Source organism: Mya arenaria, chromosome 15 (assembly GCF_026914265.1).
Source record: "Mya arenaria isolate MELC-2E11 chromosome 15, ASM2691426v1".
NCBI classification, from domain to species: Eukaryota; Metazoa; Mollusca; class Bivalvia; order Myida; family Myidae; genus Mya; species Mya arenaria.
In genome coordinates this window covers 21,403,150-21,425,709 of record NC_069136.1, presented here as the reverse complement: position 1 = coordinate 21,425,709, position 22,560 = coordinate 21,403,150, and the positions used below count along the sequence as shown (strand labels likewise).

At 36.8% G+C, this 22,560-nt stretch overlaps 2 protein-coding genes across 2 annotated transcripts; both read left to right on the top strand.

The window, feature by feature from the left end:
* Positions 1–187: 187 nt before the first annotated feature.
* Positions 188–8,505, top strand: LOC128219671 (calcium-activated chloride channel regulator 4A-like). Its single transcript, XM_052927565.1, has 8 exons — positions 188–196; positions 1,186–1,395; positions 1,789–2,014; positions 2,271–2,414; positions 2,702–2,908; positions 3,439–3,687; positions 3,834–4,046; positions 7,920–8,505. The coding sequence occupies exons 2-8, from the start codon at positions 1,186–1,188 to the stop codon at positions 8,030–8,032; spliced, it is 1,362 nt and encodes a 453-aa protein (XP_052783525.1). The 5' UTR covers positions 188–196; the 3' UTR covers positions 8,033–8,505.
* A 5,457-nt stretch (positions 8,506–13,962) lies between these two features.
* Positions 13,963–22,292, top strand: LOC128219191 (calcium-activated chloride channel regulator 1-like). The gene is made up of 10 exons (XM_052927004.1): positions 13,963–14,100; positions 16,218–16,364; positions 16,844–16,970; positions 17,625–17,742; positions 19,521–19,692; positions 19,960–20,098; positions 20,482–20,594; positions 21,040–21,166; positions 21,564–21,673; positions 22,070–22,292. The coding sequence occupies exons 1-10, from the start codon at positions 13,963–13,965 to the stop codon at positions 22,151–22,153; spliced, it is 1,275 nt and encodes a 424-aa protein (XP_052782964.1). The 3' UTR covers positions 22,154–22,292.
* The last annotated feature ends 268 nt before the right edge of the window (positions 22,293–22,560 follow it).

Genomic DNA, 22,560 nt, shown 5'->3' with positions numbered 1-22,560 from the left:
CAGAGCGAAAGATCTTGGTATACTCATACACACAGTTGCTATCTCAAACCAGTCTTCTGTACGACTCGCCGACGTTGCGAAAATTACTGGCGGGAAAAGTCTTTTTCTGGAGATTGGAGGAAATATTACGTTTGTTTCTGTCTTATCCAAAGCATTGTCGAACAGTATGATCGGGGGCTTATGTAAATCGGAGGAGGTATGATATCTGTTAAAAATTGGTAAATAGAGAAGTTGCGAAAACCACATACTAGTATTCTAGTATATGCGAATGACGAAATCCTGCTTCTGCTCGCTCTCTCATTCTTGGATACCTAACTTCTCTTTCGCCTATGTATAGTTGCCACCTTCGAAAGGGAATAGTGATGTAGGGGTGTGTATGTGTGTGGGAAAGTGCCTGTGGATTCCGAGAATTTTTGTCTAGAGCGTAACTTGAAAAGTTTAAGTTTTTATGGTGCAGCATGTTTTTAGTTATTACCTTTATTAATTTTCATACCTATTTTTGTTCGGGGCAGATCTTAAAATGCCCTTAAGGTATTAATTCAAATTTTATATACAGATAGAAGTGCAGTGCACAGGAACCATCATTCTGAATGCAGTTTTTAAAATGATCTTTGTTTATGTTCATAGTTATTTATTTTTGTCCGGAGCATAACGTGAAATCGTTGAGGAGTTTACCTCAAACTGCATTTACATATCAGAAAGATTTCATTAGGAGAAGTGCAATGCATTAGAACTAGCACTCTGGGTGCTGTATTCTTTTAGTAATTGTCCATTGTTAAAGTGGTATCCTTTGTGGTAGGGTGAAGGTGATACAGTTTATTGACGCTTTTTTGATACTACCATAAACAAATTTCCTCTTGTCTTTGTATGAGTCATTCTAAAAATGTGTATTGCATGCAGACATGGTTATCGCAGTAAAATAAAGTTAGTCCACATGTACACGCACCCGTACCTAAAGCCATTTTGAGCAACACTTATATTGTTGAAAAAATGATCTAAACGCTCGTTTTCTGTTTATACGAAAGGAATGAAGCACTTAACACTTATTTACAATTTAAGATTTAAACATCAATGTTATATACATATAAATTATGACAAATTCTACAATGTGACGCATACATTGCAAGGGGTACGGACTCGTGCTGCAATGGTTTGTTTTAGGTTTAAAATCATTGTGTCTTGTAGATGAGATCAGGGACGTTAAGGAATAGCAGCGTGTTGAATTTTAATTTCACTATCGATGGTGGGATGGGTTTAAACACAACAGTTGTCATATTTCCAAGCAACCCTGGCCTACACTTTGACTTTGAAATAAGAGGAGAGGAGGGCTTACTTGAGAAAAGTTTAAATATAAGTGAGACACCGATTATGGCACGGTTGACTGGAAAATTAACAGTAAGTTCAACTTTCTATAATGCGTTTATTGACTTTTTTTCCATACAAAGTAATATTATCGTTGTTCTTGTTTCAGGTGAGGACTATTTCATAAGTATTTACAATACCAAATGTGATGCATGTCAACTGTTTTTATTGTTTGAATTTCTGATAGCTTAAGTAACGGCATTAATTTCTAGGCTTTCGCTTAACTTCAGAGGTTTTGCTACTAATGATACGTACATGTTTACAATATTTTGAAAAGAAATAAGGTTAAGACTAAGTTCCATGACGAAACGTTAAGGAACAGGACGAGGCGAAAGTCTGCATTAAAGTTACACATAGTTTCAACGAAATAATATTGTTAATTCATCCCAAGAGCCGTCGTTATGTGTCTTTACCATATATTTTCAGAAAGGGACATATTTTGTTGTTGTTAAAACCAAGCCTGATACAGCTATAAATTGGGAGTACGATGTGAAATCTAAATCAAAGGATAACCATCAAGTTACCGTAACGACCCGTTTCTCCGACGACGTGGTTTATACGGACGTATTGAAGGGGAATGCTCCTGTTTTGAATGCAAACGTCGTCGCCACGTCTGGATCATGTTTTGTAATTTTACGGGACAATGGAAAAGGTTACAATTCTAAGCATTTTACCTGTTTAAAATGTACAAAATACGACTTCAACAATGTCCTTAAATGGCGCCAGGTCCTATGAATAAATTCTTTAACGTTGAAACAATAAATGCATCTGATAGCAATAGTAAGAGACTAATGACTTATGACCACTGCCTGTAGCACATGCTTAAGTGGTTTATTATTGTGAAGAATCTTTTATTCGTCCTAATGGTTCATTTGAACCACAAATGATATAGCTTCTAACTTATTTAGGTAAAGACATTACAGCAGGCGACGGAACTTATACAGGACAGTTTACATGTCCCAAAGAAGGCCGGAGTGAAACCCGCGTCACTGTGAAGGCAAATTCAATCATTATTGTGACTGGCATTGTCGGAGCCGCAACGTTAAACCCAGGTAATTACTCAACTCACTTATAAACAGGTTATACAAACGGCACATTGACTTGGTTGTACTTTGTGTTCCAATCGTAAAATGTCATATGTTGAATTGTAGTGTGAGTCTTTTACGTTCAAAAAGTATTGCTATGCGGACAGTTATGCCCTTTAATCTCAACATGAATAGGCCTCCTTTAATAGATTTTTCAGTTCCGACGCTATCCGAAATTGTGTTGTATTCATGTTATCCAATTGTAAATTAAACGTACTATGATTATGTTTCAACCAGTGAAACTTATTATTCAGACGCGTTTGAAGAAATCGTTATTGAGGAAAGGTTTGAAAGGTTTTCACTTGTTGAGGATGCCAATTTATCTCCAACAACAATAGGGGATACTACTTCCCCGGGAAAGATTACTGATCTCAGAATAGAAGATGTGGAAACGAATGGAAACACCCGACATTTTACAATACGCTGGACAGCAACAGGTGACGACAGATACACTGGCCAAGGTACCATGCTTGTATATTTTTGTAAGATAATCAAAACGCCCACGTTAAGAACGACCAATCTTGATCATTTTGTTGTTAAAATACTTAGTTAAACAAAATTTTATTTTGTGTGAATCGTGCATAGCATTTAGGATAGAAAATCAGACACAGAAACTGCAATACATGCATTAGATCATGACAAAACTAGTGTACCCAATACCTACACGGTATGTTTGTTAATGGTATGATATTTGGCATGCTCACCTTATTTACCCTAGTTACAACAGCAGGTAATATTAACATGTTCAATTATACTATAATGCTGTAACAATACGCACCATGGCCTTTTCCCCTCGTATTCCAAGTGGTAACATGAACGCATTTATAGGCTCTCATTGACATAACACATGAATAAGTGTTGCCACTGAATACTTTATTTGAGGTTAATTTAAATCATTTCTACTTAACATAATTTCTTTTAATTAATGAAAGTGTAAAACGAGTATTAAAATCACAATGAAGTTGGATAATTAGTTACCTTTTTATTTCAGCAACAACTTATCAATTCCGCTATGCAAACGACTTAGACAGTTTGTTAAATAATTTTGGAAATGCGCAAGCTCTGGACATTGGTCAACAAAACCTTTACCCTAGAGACTCAGGCGAAGACGAGACTGTCGATATTTCTATAACAGCTGAAAAAGAATTTAACGAGACAGCCTTTTTGGGCATTAGAGCTTTGGATGAGGTTGGAAATGAGGGACCTATGTCTAATATTGTGTCAATAGTAATAGCAAATGGTAAGTATGACGGTAAGATAAAGTACAATTATGTCGTAATTTATGTACGTAAGGAAGTTATAGAAACTGACCAAACCTGGCATCAGATGACATAAATGTTTCCAAAGCGCAATAGTTTTAGACAATCGCCTTTTTTCCTTTCACAGGATTTAACATTTCCTTCAACGGAAGAACAAATCATACGTACATTGCTCCTCCGCCTATCATAGATGATGATAAAACCATCGTGGGTTTAATTATTGGTGTTGTGATCGGAACAGCAGTGCCGGTTATCATCCTCATTGCAGCATGCGTCGTTATAAATCTAAGAAGGCATAAACTAAATAACCCACACTCCACCCGAGATCCACGAAAGGAAGGTTTGTGCACACATTTTTACAAGTATTTTTGCTTACGAACACGCTTTTGAGAGGCACAAGGTAAACAATGACCCTGTCGTGAGGCACAAGGTTAAATCATGCCCCGTTTGAAGGCACAAGTTTAACAAAGAGCCTGTTGTGAGGCAAAATGTTAACGAATACCCTGTTGAGAGATACAAGGTGAACGATGACCCTGTTGAGAGACACAAGGTTAAAGATGACCCTGTTGAGAGGCACAAGGTTAACAAAGACCCTGTTGAGAGGGACAAGGTTAACAAAGACCGTGTTGTGAGGCACAAGGTTAACGAATACCCTGTTGAGAGGCACAGGGTTAACAAAGACCCTGTTGTGAGGCACAATGTTAACTAAGACCCTGTTGAGAGGCACAAGGTTAACGATGACCCTGATGTGATGTACAAGGTTAACGATGACCCCGTTGTGAGGTACAAGGTTAACGAATACCCTGTTGATAGGCACAAGGTTAACGATGACTCTGTTGTTGAGGTACAAGGTTAACGAAGACCCTTTGAGAGGCATAAGGTTAACGAAGACCCTGTTGAGAGGCACAAGGTTAACGATGACCCTGATTTTGAGGTCCAAGGTTAACGAAGACCCTGTTGAGAGGTACAAGGTTAACGAATACCCTGTTGAGAGGCACAAGGTTAACGATGACCCTGTTTTTGAGGTACAAGGTTAACGAAGACCCTGTTGAGAGGCACAAGGTTAACGATGAACCTGTTGAGAGGCACAAGTTTAACGCAGATCATGTTGAGAGGCACAAGGTTAAAGATGACCCTGTTGTGAGGAATAAGGTTAACGCAGACCCTGTTGAGAGGCTCAAGGTTAACGATGACCCTGTTGTGAAGTACAAGGTTAACGATGACCCTGTGTAAAGGCACAATGATAACGAAGAACCTATTGTTTGGCACGAGGTCAATGATGACCCTGTTGAGAGTAACAATGTTAACGATGACCCTGTTGAGAGTCACCAGATTAACGAAGACCCTGTTGAGCGGCAGAAGGTTAACGAAGACCCTGTTGATAAACACAAGGTTAACGTTGACCCTGTTGTGAGGTTCAAGGTAAATCATGACCCTGTTGTAAGGCACAAGTTTAACGAAGACCATTTTGAGGGGCTCAAGGTTAACGAAGACCCTGTTGAGGGGCACAAGGTTAACGCAGACCCTGTTGAATGGTCCAAGGTTAAATAAGACCCTGTTGAGAATTCCAAGGTTAAAACAGACCCTGTAAAATGGCACAAGGTAAAATATGACCCTCTTGAGAGGCACAAGGTTAACAAATTAAACTTGAGATACCCAAGGTTAACAAAGACCCTGTTGTTAGGCACAAGGTTAACGAAGACCCTGTTGAGATGCACAGGATTAAAAAAGACTCTGTCGAAAAGCACAAGGTTAAAACATACAAGGTAAACGGTAACCCGGTTGAGATCCACAAGGTTAACAAAGTACTGTTGAGAGACACAAGGTTAACAAAGTGCTTTTGAGAGGCACAAGGTTAAAACAGACCCTGTTGAGAGGTACTAGATAAACGATGACTCTGTTGAGATGCACAAGGTTAACAAAGTTCTATTGAGAGACACACGGTTAACGATGACCCTGTTGAGAGGCACACGGTTAACGATGACCCTGTTGAGAGGCACACGGTTAACGATGACCCTGTTAAGAGGCACAAGGTTAACGATGACCCTGTTGAGATGCATACGGTTAACGATGACCCTGTTGAGATGCACACGGTTAACGATGACCCTGTTGACAGGCCCAAGATTAACACAGACCCAGTTAAGAGGCACAAGGTTAAAACAGACATTGTTAAGATGAACAAGGTAAACGATAACCCTGTTGAGATGAACAAGGTTAACAAAGTACTAATGAGAAGCTCAAGGTTAACACAGACCCAGTTGAGAGACACAAGGTTAAAACAGACCCTGTAAAGATGAACAAGGTAATCGATAACCCTGTTGAGATGAACAAGGTTAACCATGACCCTGTTGTGAGGCACAAGGTAAACGATGAACCTGTTGTGAGGCACAAGGTAAACGATGACCCTGTTATGATGCACAAGGTAAACGATGACCCTGTTGTGAGGCACAAGGTTAACGAAGACCCTGTTGAACAGCATTTGGTTAACCATGACCTTGTTAAGATGAACAAGGTAAACTATAACCCTGTTGAGATGAACAAGGTTAGCCATGACCCTGCTGTGAGGCACAAGGTAAACGATGACCCGGTTGTGATGCACAACGTTAACGAAGACCGTTTTGAGCGGCATAAGGTTAACCATGACCCTGTTAAGATGAACAAGGTAAACGATAACCTGGTTGATGCATAAATCTAACAAAGTATTGTTGAGAAAAAAGGTCAACAAAGTACTGTTGAGAGTCCCAAGGTTAAAACAGACCCTATTGTGAGGCACAAGGTTAACTAAACACTTTTGAGACGCACATGGTTAATACAGACCCTGTTTAGAGGTACAAGGTAAACGATGACCATGTTGTGAGGCACGATGTTAACAAAGACCGTGTTGAGATGTTAATTAAGACGTTAACAAAGACCCGGTTGTGATGCACTTGGTTAACAAAGACCCTGTTGTGAGGATAAGGTTAACAAAGTCCTTGTTGTGAGGCACAAGGTAAACAAAGTACACTTGAGAGACCCAAAGTTAACAAAGACCCTATTGTGAGGCACAAGGTTGACTAAAACCCTTTTGAGACGCACAAGGTTAACAAAGATCCTGTTAAGAGGTGCAAGGTAAACGATGACCCTGTTGTGAGGCACAATGTTAACAAAGACCGTGTTGAGATGTTAATTAAGACGTTAACAAAGACCCTGTTGTGATGCACTTTGTTAACAAAGAACCTGTTGTGAAGCACAAGGTTAACAAAGTCCCTGTTGTGAGGCACAAGGTTAACAAAGACCTTGTTGAGATGCACAATGTTAACAAAGATCCTGTTGAGAGGCACAATGTTAACAAAGACCGTGTTAAGATGTTAATTAAGATGTTAACAAAGACCCTGTCGTAATGCACTTAGTTAACGATGACATTGTTGTGAGGCACAATGTTAACAAAGACCGTGTTGAGATGTTAATTAAGATGTTAACAAAGACCCTGTCGTGATGCACTTAGTTAACGATGACCTTGTTGTGAGGCACAAGTTTTACAAAGACTCTGTGAGGCAAAATGTTAACCAAGACCCCGTTGAGATGTACACTGTTAACAAAGACCCTGTTGAGATGTATACTGTTAACAAAGACCCTGTTGTGAGGCAAAAGGTTAATAAAATACCGGTTGAGAGGCACAATGCTAACAAAGACCCTTTTTGCGATGCACGATCTTTAAAAGGCCCTGTCGAGATGCACAAGGTTAACAAAGACCCTATTGTGAGGCACAAGGTTAATATAATCCCGGTTGAGAAACACAAGGTTAACAAAGACCCTGTTGAGAGATACAAGGTTAACCAAGACACTGCTATAAATCACAAGGTTAACGAAAACCCGGTTGAGGGACACAAGGATAACAAAGTACTGTTGACAGGCACAAGGTAACCAAAGGCCCTGTTGAGAGGCACAAGGTAAACGATGACCCTGTTGATATGCACAAGGTTAATCCAGACCCTCTTGAGATTAATATTTATATTAAAGCACTTTGTTGCTAATGAATACCGACGTTTAATTGAATGTCGTGTATATCAACTTTCTTGCAATTAAATTGTACTAAGTAATATTGTGTTGAATTGGAATATTTTGTTCTGCAAAAATGCTAAATTGAATAGTTATACATCGATATATTGATTAGAATCGTGGCGCTATGCTTAATTGAAAGTTCGTTTTGTTATGTTACATGTACTGTTTTCAGAAACCGGCGACAATCCGTCATTCTCTGAAGGCAATCGAGCATATAACCATCAAACACAAACAGCATACGTCTACAAGGGATACGGAAGTCATGGTCAAATGGTCGTTTATTAACGTCTTTTGAATTGTCATAAACTTTAGTATTATCATTTTGGTTGTAAGATATGAAGCGTTATGAACAATCTGTAGAATCTGATTACGTTTCGATACTACGGATTTCTTTATTCTTTCTCATAATACAGAATAATATATGTTTATGTTTTATTGACATGTTTCTGATATTCGCATGTTTACATTACATACATATTGAAAAGTTAACATGTTTTAACCATAATATTTGATTGAAATAAAAGCATGTTGTGTGCTTACAAGAAAATTGAGTTTCGGATATTGTACACGCTCAAAATACAAGCGCGAGGACACACGAAATAGAATTTGAAACAAATGAACCTTATCTAACGTTGGAGTGGACCAATATTAAAGGATACAATGACAAAAAAATGCAAAAGCATATACGGAATGGGAAGAAAGATGGTTTTCACAACCACAATGAGCTGTTTTTTACTTTTGGATTAAAGTTAAACCAAACATGTTCGACCTTCCTTAGATCTTCCTCAATATTCTTCTGCATTAAAAACAATTAGTTGGTTATGTTCGTATGTCCAAGTTTCTAGAAACACACTGTCAATAATAGGATAATATATTGTGAAAACACAGCGGAAGTGGCTGCGGGTTGCAGAAAGAGAATCGCACATTCCTTGTACTAGTCAGAAATAAATGTCTGTTTTGTCTATATGCCTGTCTATCTTATTCAGCAGCAAAACAAAAATACTAGAATTCCGGAAATGAATATGTCGTCTGCTTGTAGCGCCCAAATTTAAGGAAAACGAATGATTAAACACTGAATAATCATATAAGAGTGAAGATCAAGTTAAGTGTTTTAAAATCTTCCGGGTAAATAATGTTTGTAATGTATGTAACACGGAAAGAAATTCTGATAATCATACCGCAGGTTAAACAGTTAGGGCTCTTTCGTTCTCTCTGGTGGGGACTTGCATGTGCTGAAAAGACATGAAACATAACATCTCAAGGAAATTATTAGCTGAAAACCTTGAATAACGACATGACGACTTGTGACAGATTTTTTTTACAAATCAAATGACTAGTACTTCAAAGAGCTGTTTCTTTGAAGATAAGAGTTTAAGACACCTACTTGATTCCGATTTACACTAATACTTGGAGGACACACGAAATGTTAGTTCGTTTCCCGAAAGTTTTACAATATGGTATCAATTAGAGAATAATATCAGTATTAAACACAGTTCTTTAGAATTATATGTCAGTAATGATAGCTTCATCAATATCAGATATTTTCAACACTAACCATTTGTGTTTTATTAAAATAAAATTCTCCATTTCCATATGAGAACTACCCCAGCGGCAATATTGGAAAATTTCTCATGAGGAAAATTTAATGCAGCATAAGTTATCAGTATAAGAAACTTGAACATGCCCAATGCCTCTTTTTGGAATATCAACTATTTACAAATGAATGCAAATTGATTACACTTAGCTGAACAGATTGAAAGAGGTACAAAACCGTGTCGGTGTACTGTTATTCAGTACTTACAATAAAAAATGGTGCCATATTATACGTGTTGAAATATATCACTCTTAGACTAGTTAAAGTAGTATCCGTGCTCCGTTTTACTAGCTGCATCAAGTAACATCAAGCATTATGGACATCACAGTCGGGATTCTGTTTAAAATATTTTGAAACACTCGAAGTCTGTAATACATAATCATTCATATTTTGGTCTGTGAATAAACGCACTGAAACTGAACTCTTGATCAGGCGCCAGAAGTATTTGTGTAATTTATACCCATATTTTAACGCTCAATGTAGAACTGATCCGACGATAGATAAGACGCGAAGAGTATTTGAGTAATAGTATACTCATATTTAAACGCTAAACGTAGAAGTGATCGTGTCGTACAATCGTTTTGGACAGAATATCGCTTCATCATGCGCATGTTGCTTGTTCTTGTTCCCTTCTTAGGGGTTTGTTATGGTGTTACATTAAAAGACAATAAATATGAAGGGATATACGTCGCTGTTCATGATGTTGTGACCGAAGATCTAAGTTTAATCGACAGAATAAAGGTAACCGTGCGTTTTTAAGCGCTAATCTATCAGTGTACTTAAAGAGACACTCTTACTACAGAATAAGGTTTTACACAATTTACACAATTGTTTTAACATATCAAAAATGTTGAATTAATGTCGAATACAATGGGTCTTATGAAGGATACCGAGTTTAATTTGAAAGAAAGGTGCAAAAAAGCAGTGTTTCTACCGTATGAGACAATAGTAGATCACAGTAAATCTTTTAGCACTCCCAAATTATCTAATATTTTTCCGTTTCCAGCTATTACATACATGATTACAATATTGTTATCAGTAATAAATATTTCATTAATGCATTATTTAGTAAGTAGTTAAAGGTTTATCACTCAAAATTTATGATTGTTATACATGTGTATATATTGATTTAGAATAAGAGTGTCACTTCAAGTTCGTTAAAATCAACATTCTGTTGCATTACTGACTGAGAGTCATGTTGTTTCGTATATTTTGTAATTCTAGCATCTTATTAGAATTGCCAGTTGTGCTAGGTATCGTATGAGGAGTCTTAAGCTACCTGTATTTTCATGATCCGTCGAACACATGATAATGTTTGCAAGTCAACACGAATATATGAAATATAAATATGTGGTCACACAACCACGGCGTTTCAGACTGCATTGTGGTTATTTTAAAGGCGAACAGTTCGAAGCTTACGGATATTGTAAACATTTAGAATCACATAAATACATTACGAATACCTTACGATTAAACAATTTAACAGAATAGAGAAACTAGTTTCTGTAGATATTCCAATAAAGTGTATGTTTGTTTAAAAGTTTTGGAAGTTCACAACAGTCAAACAGTATAAATTACTTAAGTAAACGTGGTACGCCATGATAGTAAGTTATGCTAGGTTATGAGTTTTATTCCACCTTTCGTTATATCTGATTTTAGTGACGGTGAAAATCAAGAGGACTATACCAGTTTGTGTATACCACGTGATAAATTGCGTTAAATGCTACGTCGGAAGGCAACATTTTGCTTTGAATGAAGACTTTAAACAAAGATAACGTATCCATTTCTTCATCGTTTTAAATAAAACATAGCGCAGTCTACGCCGCTTACGGAGCTCCGCCTTCGGTCATTTACCAGTGTTTGATTGACAGTTTAGTATCTTAAAACACTTCGACAAACCTTTTCACAATACGGCCGTCTGACGGACCACTGTCAAAACGTTTTTTCGGAAACAGGTTTGTCGAAGTGGTTGATGAAACTAATCACCTTATCAAACTCCGGTAATAAAACGAAGGCGGGGCTCTTTAAACGGCATAGACTGCCCCTTTGTTTTATTTAAAATTGTGTAGTAAAACAAAAGTAATCTTTGTTTTAAGTCTTCATTTTAAGCAGAATATTGTATTCCGATGTAGCATATATGACGTTATTTATCACGTGGTATACACACACTGTATATTATGGAATGTTAAGTACGAAACGAATATAAAATCAGTACTTTTAACCATGCATACACAACTTCTGAGACCATCGGGTCAAATCTTGATTCTTGCACTGACAAACGATATGCTGTTATTGCACTTACTTAGCACGAAGCTGATGCAACACCTTGTCACGCTGTGTATTAGTCTAAATTCTATATTTTACAACGATTTTGAAATTTATTACAACATTGTATTAATCTCTTTCGTTGGCAAATTCTCAAGTTTATTGGTACACTTAGCACAATAGATAAATGTGATATATGGTTATACAATAGTATACTAATAACTAAATAACTATGGTTGTAACTATCAGAGAGAAGAAATAATGTGGAAAAGTTGTTACACATTTATCAAAAGGAAAATACATGCGTCTATGATTATCTAACAGTTTTGTGGGTTTGAAATGCCGGATGGTTTTTTAAAACAATTAATTTTGATAGCTAAAAAGTTGCCTAGTTGACGAAAGAGTTTCGCCTTTGGCTACACCTCTAGCACACGGGAAAAAGTTTGACAGATTATTATCGAAAAAACAAGATTTGCTACCACTTTAAATTTTGTTTTATAATAGTTAACATTTTTCCATTTATGCTATAACACATTAATTTACTTAATTTGGCTCTTTGTTATGCGAGAGTGTGGTCTTGTTATGTGGGGGAAACCGAAGTTCCAGGAGGAAACCCATTTGTCATGGGTGCATGTTGCGGCTTAGGGGTAATAATTAAAGCACGACCACTAAATATCCAGTCAGTTGTATTGAATTTATTCTTGATTTTTAAGGATTTGCTGGGGAAAATATAATCTTGCATTTTATCATGTTTTCTTCGAGCCATTAACATTCAACACAACATTGATTATTCAGTTTCTGTTGACACATTCATTGAAGTAACACTTTCTGTTTTTAACATATAATAATACTAATATGATTTAAAAAAAACACGACTGGTATTTACACAATAAATTGATAAAATTAATTTCCTAATAAACTTAAATCAGGTAAATGGCTAAATATATGTAATGAATACCGGTTCAGGAATAAACAACATGATTACACTCTGGAGTGAATACATTTTACAGTAGCCAAACAGATTGTTGTTGTTGATTTCCCCATTTATATTACACACTACCTTCCCAATTGTCTATATTGTCGTATGGAGAACGATAACTTCGAAGAAAAAGTCAGCTATTTTTGAGCGAATGCAGAGTATGACTTCTATATATTTTCATAAAATGCATAATCTTACCTCCATCTTAAGTCAATCAAAATTATGAGTGTTGGGGTGGGGTCTTTTTAAGAATGGTATAACATATGACCAAACACATTTTATAAGGTTGATTGTTTTTTGTCACGAAAAAAACCCCGAAACTATCTTTAACATGTTCATTTATTAAATGAATAATAACCAAACAACTTGCATGACTATAGAATATAATTACGATTAGTAATTTCCCCTGAATAATAGGGAAGGTAGATGGGAATTCATATTTTATGTTTAATGGAATAGTCATACTTAAACACGCCTCTTATTAATTAATTTAATCATCTGAAATTCGTATGTATGATTTCTTTTTCATAAACGTGACATTTTATGTAAAACTGGTTTATCGATCATAAACTATTCAAATTAAATTAAATTGCCATTTTAAAGGCGCATCATGTATATTAAACTTACCATACACATGCATCATTTAAGTGCAAGAGGTTATATCAACTTTCGTTGCCGGGAAATCCGCCGCGGTGGCTGCTCTTCAAGGCGGCTCAAAGACCTCGCAAAGAAAGATAGGACCTATAGACGTTATATTACTCTTACCGAATTCAATATAGGCTATAACGGAATATGTTGCTACTCGGAAACGTTTTGAATCATTTTTTTTTCTGAATTAATTCTAAAACCCCACTGCAGGTTTTTCTAATTCACTATGCTTGGGTACTGAGAAATCATTTTCATTTGGTTTCTGATTGATATTCCAAACTTACTGTTGTTTTTTTGGAGCATGGACATAGCAATTTCACTCAGAGAGAATTTCATTCAAAAAAGTATTTTTCGTATTATTTTGGCTTTGAAAATATGAAATATACGTTTACTGGGCCCAATGGAGAACATTTCCCTGGCTGGGATCGGACCTACGACATTAAATGCATGGCGGACACATATGCCACTAGACTTCATCCTTAGATAAGGAGTAATATAACACTCAAGTTAAAGTCAGATTAGAGCGCACCCACATTTCACCATCAAGAACATCTGAGTCAGATGTCTGTTTGACAAATAATCATGTATTGTTCGTATTTGCATTAAACACTGATCTTCCGGCATTAATAAGAAGCGAAGAGTATTTTGTGATATTATACCCATATTTTTTCCGCTCAAGGTAAATGTGACTGCCCTTTACAATCATTTTAGAAAGAATATCGCTTCATCATGCGCGTTTTGTTTGCTTTGGCTTTCTTCATAGGGGTTTGTTATGGTGTTACATTAAAAGACAATAGATATGAAGGGATATACGTCGCTGTTCATGATCTTGTGACCGAAGATCAAAGCTTAATCGACAGAATAAAGGTAATCTTGAGTTAATTATCACTAATTTACTAACATATCAAAATATTGTTTTCAAAAGGTGGAAGACGTACTTTGTATAAGATTATAAATTGATGTTTTTCTTAGTTCGTTGTATCAACGTACCATGGGACATAGATGCTAGATAGTTATGTTGTCTAGTATATTTCGTGTTTCTTTAATTTCTTTAAGTTCGGTCGTTCGTCCCCTTCAAATTAAATAATCATTTTGACACACACTCACTCCTTATTATGCAGTGGTGTTGCATGTGCAAGTGTGCATAATGCTTTAATCGTATTTTCAAACTAGATCCGGTTGATAATCGAACAAACAGTGTGGTTGTTTGAATGTTTTGGAATCCAATACACTAGCCAGCCTCACAGTATTAATTACTTAAAGTGACACTTTTATTCAAAATCAATACATACACATGTATAACAAACATAAATTTTGAATGACAAATCTTGAACAACTTACGAAATAATGCATTTATGGAAAATATTAATACTGATATCAAGATTGTAACAGTGTATTAAATAGCTGAAACCAAAATAAATAAATTAAATGATTGGTGAACGCTTAGATATTTAAAGTGATCTACTATAGTCTCATGAGGTAGAAATACCGTGTTTTCTGCACAATTACTTCGAAATCAACTCGGAATTCTTTATAAGAACCATTGCTTTCGACATGCATAAATGTTTTCTAGTACATGTATATTTAAACAATTGTATCTATTGGGCTAAATCTTTTTAGGAGTAATAGTGCATCTTTAAGTAAACTATGAACGTAACTTGTTAGGAAGTTAGGCTTGTTTAATTGTACATTTTGTTTTCCTGATTTTATTGGTGGCAAAAATCAATACGACAAGACTATGGAATGCATAATACATTGGATACTTCTGACATTGAATCGAATATATCTATACAGATTTAAGATTATTCTACTAGTAATATTTGGACGTTAGTCAAGCTTTTGAATGAAGTCTTAATATATTATAACACATTGGGTCACAGAAGGTAACATCTTTTAATAAAAATAATTGATGTGTTGCAATACTGATCTTTTTATTATAAAAATGGCATGGATATTCTTTGTTAATCAATGCCTGTTTACCAGTTCGTAAATGCGTTTTTATATTCGATGTTTGTAAACTTTAATCGGATGTTGTTTTTTTGCATTTATTGTAACTCGTATGATTGTATACGTTTGTGTCTCGTGTTCATTGTCGTCTGGGCCTTGTGCCTTTTAACAGGATTTGTGATTAGATTCCTGACTACTGGGCTTGTCCCTGTATTCTTCATTGTTCTATTCGAAGTTAATTTAAGTCACTTTTTACTATTCTAACTAATACTGTTATTCAAAAAGCCACACGACAATGTTGATCGGATTGTCTGAAACATATTTAGAAAAACATATAATCTTATTGTCTGAAGACATGCCGAAAAATGCAAATGGAATTTCAAGAAATATCCGACATATACTTCCTTTGTAAAATGTGCTCAGCTCGCTATGTCACCAAAATAGCATAGCTCTTACTATGAATTTCCTTGTCCATATACTGATGCTTTCATTTTCTCATGAGCGGAGTTCTTTGAATACAAAACTTATTAACTTGAAAACTGGTTACAGGAATAAATATTGCATTGGATATTTGTTAAAATAAAGTTTCGACATCAAAACTACATAAAAATAAAATTTGGAAACCTTTAAATCTTTAAGTATTGGACTTTGTTAAGCTGTTTGGGTTTAAATTTAAACGAATCATTGACTTTTTTTGTAAACAACCCAACTTACTTTAAATGAGCTGTCGGATACATGTTCGTCACAAATAACACATTTCAATGAAATGTTAATAGTTCTCATCCCGCACTGATAAAAAAGAATCAACACTTGACCTCTGGGTCCAAGCATACATTTGTAAAGCTTACAGGTGAATAAAACATGACATCACCTGTTAAGGTCTGGCTTTTGATCACTAACAAACCTCTATACAGATCAAAAACGAACATTGAGCAAAACCATTATTATAGAGATATGTCCTCAATCAACTTCCGTCGCATACTTTTTGCAATATTGCTCGTAGAGTCATAAGTGGTTTAACATTTTCAATTTTCTAGGATATCTTTACTGCCGCATCACGATTGCTGTTTAGGGCTACGGAACAGCGCGTGTATTTTGGTGAAATCAACATCGTCGTTCCAAGATCCTGGACACCACAGAGAGACGCCCAGCCAGTCCAACAATCCGAGCGCGGATACTTCAAGGTAACAGCACACGGATAAGCACGTTTAATGTCAATGCCTTTCAGATCAGTTCCTTGTCATGAAAAAGTAAATCGCATGAAGGATGCAGTTTTGTAGGTTTGTGTTATCATCAGCTGTTTAAAAAAGTGCAACACCAAAGTCCATATACAAGTGTAAATGTTCCATATCTGATAATTTCTTAATCAGAACTGAACAAAAAATGGTTACGGTTACTAGTTTTTGTGACAAACTGTTTTATGACAAAAACAACGGAAAGTCTATGAAGTCAAGTTGCTAAAAGAACAACAACATGGTGATGATGATGATGATGATGATGATGATGATGATGATGATGATGATGATGATGATGATGCATTCACGGGTGTCGTTGTTTTTAAGATCATATTCCTGATGAGACATGCAGATGACTACCTCGATGACTTTCGGCAAGACTTATTTTACAATTCATCCGCATCGGTTTCAAATTAGTTTCCTTGCAGATAGAAGACGGACAACTGATAACCCCGAGGACATTTGGCAATGATATTTGTGGACAAGGAGGAACGTACACTTATCTCCCCTTGTCATTCGTCAAGAACACATCCAGGACTGATTTTGGAAAACATGGTAAGACACTACGAGGGGGCTGGATTGGAATGAAACTGAAATGTTCGATGTGAATTTTAATTGCAATGAAAAATTCGTACACAAACATTTTAGCGCAAATACTCCTTCTCTGTCAACCAGGACGTGAAAAAGGGTCAACACGATTTTTTTCTTGCATTTTCGCCCTTCGCGTTGTCGCATTTTCAAAGGAGTCACTACTGATATCATTCAAAACTGCATTGTGCATGAAACACCTTTTAAAATGTGCAACGGACGGATGGCATAGAAAATATGAAACAAAGAAAGACGATAAAATAACAAAATTATTATTTGACACTATTTTCTGCCAAAACAGAATTTATTAGATTTTCTGAAAGCAGTAATTAAATAACAAAGCGATTAGGAAGGTATTTCATTATACAATTGCTAGTGGAAAAACGAGACGAGTGCACAAAAAACAATAAAGAAAACATTATCATTATTATATTACTAATGGAAGGAAAATTGTACGTACATGTTTTTTTGAATGTTTGTGTCTTACCTTGGGTGATATGATATGCATTATTCTTTACATCGGGAAAGTTGTTTTTCATGATTTTTGAAAGAGCGTCGGTTTTTATCCCGAAAGGTCTAATTGAATCTTTGGCTTAATCATGTTGAAACTACTTTTCACAGAGAACGTTCTCGTTCATGAATGGGCACAGCTTCGGTGGGGCGTGTTTTCTGAATACGGTACCGATGAGGAAGCCAAAGGGCATTTCTACCAAGCTGGAGGGAAGTGGAAACCCACAAGGTAAAAGGAGTAGTATTTGACTCTTAACTGAATCTAATCGTAAGTCGATGAAATGTGAATGAAGTCATTGTGGGATGGCATATGATTCAACTTTAGATGTATGTATTATAATTATCAATACTTATTTCCACTTGTGGCCGTGTGGAATTCTGTACTGAATATAAGTCTTGCTCATGTTGTGATACTAAGTAATTTCCATTTCAGCTGCAGTGAGAACATCAAAGGCCACGTGGGGTTCTGTACTAACAGTAAGGCTAGCCCATGGTGTGATACTAACTAGTTTCCATTTCAGCTGCAGTGAGAACGTCCAAGGCCGAGTGGGGTTCTGTACTAACAGAAAGGCTAGCCCATGGTGGGATACTAACTAGTTTCCATTTCAGCTGCAGTGAGAACGTCCAAGGCCGGGTGGGGTTCTGTAGTGACAGTAAGGCTAGCCCATGGTGTGATACTAATTAGTTTCCATTTCAGCTACAGTGAGAACGTCCAAGGCCGAGTGGGGTTCTGTACTAACAGTAAGGCTAGCCCATGGTGTGATACTAACTAGTTTCCATTTCAGCTGCAACGAGAACGTCCAAGGCCGAGTGGGGTTCTGTACTAACAATAAGGCAAGCCAATTGTGTGATACTAATTAGTTTCCATTTTTGCTGCAGTGCGAACGTCCAGATTCACGTGGGGTTCTGTACTAACAGTAAGGCTAGCCCATGGTGTGATACTATCTAGTTTCTATTTCAGCTGCAGTGAGAACGTCCAAGGCCGAGTGGGGTTCTGTACTGACTTTAAAGGTAGCCCGTGGTGTGATACTACCTAGTGTTCCTTTCAGCTGCAGTGAGAATATCCAATGCCGTGTGGTGTTTTGTACTAACAAAAAGGCTAGCCCATGGTGTGATACTAACTAGTTTCTATTTCAGCTGCAGTGCGAACGTGCAAGGCCGAGTGGGGTTCTGTACTGACAGTAAGGCTAGCCCATGGTGTGATACTAACAAGTTTACATTTCAGCTGTAGTGAGAACATCAAAGGCCACGTGGGGTTCTGTACTAACAGTAAGGCTAGCCCATAGTGTGATACTAACTAGTTTCCATTTCAGCTGAAATGAGAACGTCCAAGGCCACGTGGGGTTCTGTACTAACAGTAAGGCTAGCCCATGGTGTGATACTAACTAGTTTCCATTTCAACTGCAGTGAGAACGTCCAAGGCCACTGACTTTAAAGGTAGCCCGTGGTGTCACACTACCTAATGTTACTTTCAGCTGCAGTGAGAATATCCAAGGTCGTGTGGTGTTCTGTACTAAAAAAGGCTAGCCCATGGTGTGATACTAACTAGTGTTCATTTCAGCTGTAGTGAGAACATCCAAGGCCGAGTCTTGTTCTGTACTAACAATAAGGCTAGCCCATGGTGTGATACTAACAAGTGTTCATTTCAGCTGCAGAGAGAACATCAAAGGCCGAGTGGGGTTCTGTACTAACAATAAGGCTAGCCCATGGTGTGATACTAACTAGTTTCCATTTCAGCTGCATTGCGAACGTCCAAGGCCGAGTGAGTTTCTGTACTGGCTGTAAGTCTTGTCCATGGTGTGATACTAACAACGTTCCAGTTTGTGTTTGCATATACACTGTCTGTAAGGCTTGCCCGTGGTGTGATATTAAACCCATTTATGCTTCACCTTAATTGAAAACTTTCAAGGCCGTTGGTTGGTCCTGACTGCAATCAAGCTTATGGTGGGATACAAATGACATACCAGTATCCTAGGGCGCATTGACACTAATTTATTTCCGCTTCAGCTGCAGTGAGAACGTTCAAGGTCGTGTGGGGTTCGGTTCTAATTGTAAGGCTAGTTCGTGGTGTGATACAAATGATTCAACACGACGTATCCACCCCGGTTGTCAATTCTGTCCTGATCTTACACAATCGGTAGCAGGGGCGTCCATTATGGACAACCAATTCGTGGACCAAGTATGTTATAGAGCTGTTCAGGAGTGTATGGTTGCATATTTTGTTAAATATGGCTACCTGGCTTCATTATGTTTTTATTACTAAAACAGTCTAGCTTATTGTTATAGTCACTTATCAATATGTACTATAAGCGGAATGTGAACAATGGGTCCAACATTTTATGTGATATAAAGCGTTTAAACGCGGTTTAACGCGGTTTGGTAATAGTAAACTGCTGTTGTTTTAATATTGTAATTTGGGCTCGATGGCATTTATTTTCTATTTCAGCTGGACCTGTTTTGTGACGACAGCGAAGATACACCTGCAGCGAAAAGACTCAACAGACTTGCAACAAACAAGCAGAACCTGTACTGTGACCACAAGAGCGTGTGGGCTGTCATGAGGGAACATTCTGATTTTACTGGAGGTATATCACAATTTACTGATTGAAGTTCATTTCGAGGGTCATTCATGCGATCTTGAATGACCTAGTCTAAATGGTAATTTCCATGAAGCACATTAGGGATTTCTCTGTCGATTATACTTATTTTGAGTTTTAATTGTAAACAATGTTAGGTGAAAGTAAGGAAAGTAAGGTTTGTTTCGGCGTTAAACATTGAGAAATAAAACAAACGATACATACAACGTCGTGTACAATTGGCAAATGGTGTCGAGCTTGCAATATGAAATTGCATCAATCGAATTAACAATGTCGTTTCAAAGCAATGTGAATTTCGCATTATAAACTCCACATTTTCTTTGCAGGAAATACAAGGTTAATGTTTAAATTGTTCTTCGTTTTAATTGTAGTCCACAGTGAACGTCTCCCCATAGACACCGACACTACGCCAGTATTCACCATTTTACAAGAGACAAAGAGCAGAAAGGTGTTTGTCCTGGATAAATCTGGCAGCATGGAATTGGTATGAGGTCTATATTAGATTCCTGTTGTTAAACATAATTCATTACATGTTTTTGCAGGAGTTTATGGGTACAAAGGGGACGTTAGAAAGAGGGCTAGATTATAACATTGGGTTTTGAATTTCCGACAGACCAAGTCAGACCGCAGTCACAGCAACATATCTAGCTGGTTTAACTGGTTAAGATATATATATACCAAACATTTCCCATACCAGTGAATTTGGCAAATCTCTATACACCAGGTGTAAGATAACATAATATATTTTTATCCTCAGGTTGTGTCCTTTGCCCCGCCTGATGGTATAAACAGTTTAAAAAGTGTATGCCCCCTTTTTAGTAACACTAAATTTTCTAAATAACTAATAAGAATAAAACACTAAATGACAGTCGATTTGAGACTCGCGCTGTATGTGGCCACTGCCAAAAATGGGTATATCTTTTCATAAGGACACACCAATGAGGATAGTACGCTTGCATGAAACTGGAAAATACATAATCGAGAGTGAAGAGGGGATTTGTGCCGATAGTTACCTCGGAATCGTGTGGTTCGATTCAAGCGCATCTGTCAAGAAAGGTGAAGTGCATCTTTTAGGTTTCGTTGTTATAGTTTTGAACTATGTTGTACGATTTCACCCAATCTGATCATAATGAATCAGCCTTATTTTATCATATGAAGATCAACGTGAAAACATTTTGTAACGAGATATTCCGCAGATTAAATTGGATCATTATAACAAAGTTCCCAACCATGAATCTGTTTTGCACTGGAATGAGTGCATTGACTTTATGTACACTTTATGGAAACGACATCAACCAACAACTGTCTACTTAAATAACTGAACATAAAAAAACACAATTTGCATTGCCAACAGACTACGTTTATTCTTTAACAACCAGGCTTAAACACATAGTATTTAAAATCGAATTTATTGCTGAAAAAAATAAAAACAAATACCGCCCTTATTCTACAGCTATTACTAAGGTCGATAGTGAAGCCACGAGGGCTGCTCTAGTAGATGCTCTTCCAGCGATTCCCAATGGCGGGACATGTATCGGATGTGGACTGAAGCTTGCTATAGATGTAAGAGTTCAATCTCTCAATGTTGATTTGTCTATTAAATTATTAAAAGCATTCTTGCTTTTGTAAGACAATGGAGGTTCTATAAGAAAGATTTTATCCGAACATTATTATTATATGTACAATTATTAAATAAGTTTGTCAGAAAGAGACCAAAAACGTTATGAATTACATAATAAGATATATATATATATGTTTTTGAAAAATTGAAAAAGTGCTTAAAATAAAAATAGGGTTTTCCTTTTATTGGTTATACAATAGTAAGATGCAGTTTCTATTCTAAAAAGAAGGAAGTAATGTTAAGTGTAAAGAAAAACTAATATGGCAACCGAAAGTTAGTTAAGGTGCTAATATAAACACAAAATTACAGACCACAACTTACATATAGTTTTTCTTCAGGAAATCATAAAAACCTTCCCACGTCCTCAAAACATTCTGAGATTATTCTTATGTCTGCTGGCGAAGAGAGGACGAACAATTTAACAATAACAGAGCAAGCAACCAGAGCGAAAGATCTTGGTATACTCATACACACAGTCGCTATCTCAAACCAGTCTTCTGTACGACTCGCCGACGTTTCGAAAATTACTGGTGGAAAAAGTCTTTTTCTGGAGATTGGAGGAACTATTACGTTTGTTTCTGTCTTATCCAAAGCATTGTCGAACAGTATAACCGGGGGCGGATGTAAATCAGAGGAGGTATGATTTTTAAAAAAAAAAGTAGTACTAGTATTCTAGAATACGTGAATGACGTAATCCTATGTCTGCTCGCTCTTTCATACTTGGATACATAACTTTTCTTTGCCTTTGTATAGTAGCCACCTTCGAAAGGGAATAGAAATGTAGGCGCGTGTATATGTGGGGGAAAGTGCCTGTGTGCGTCCGGGCATT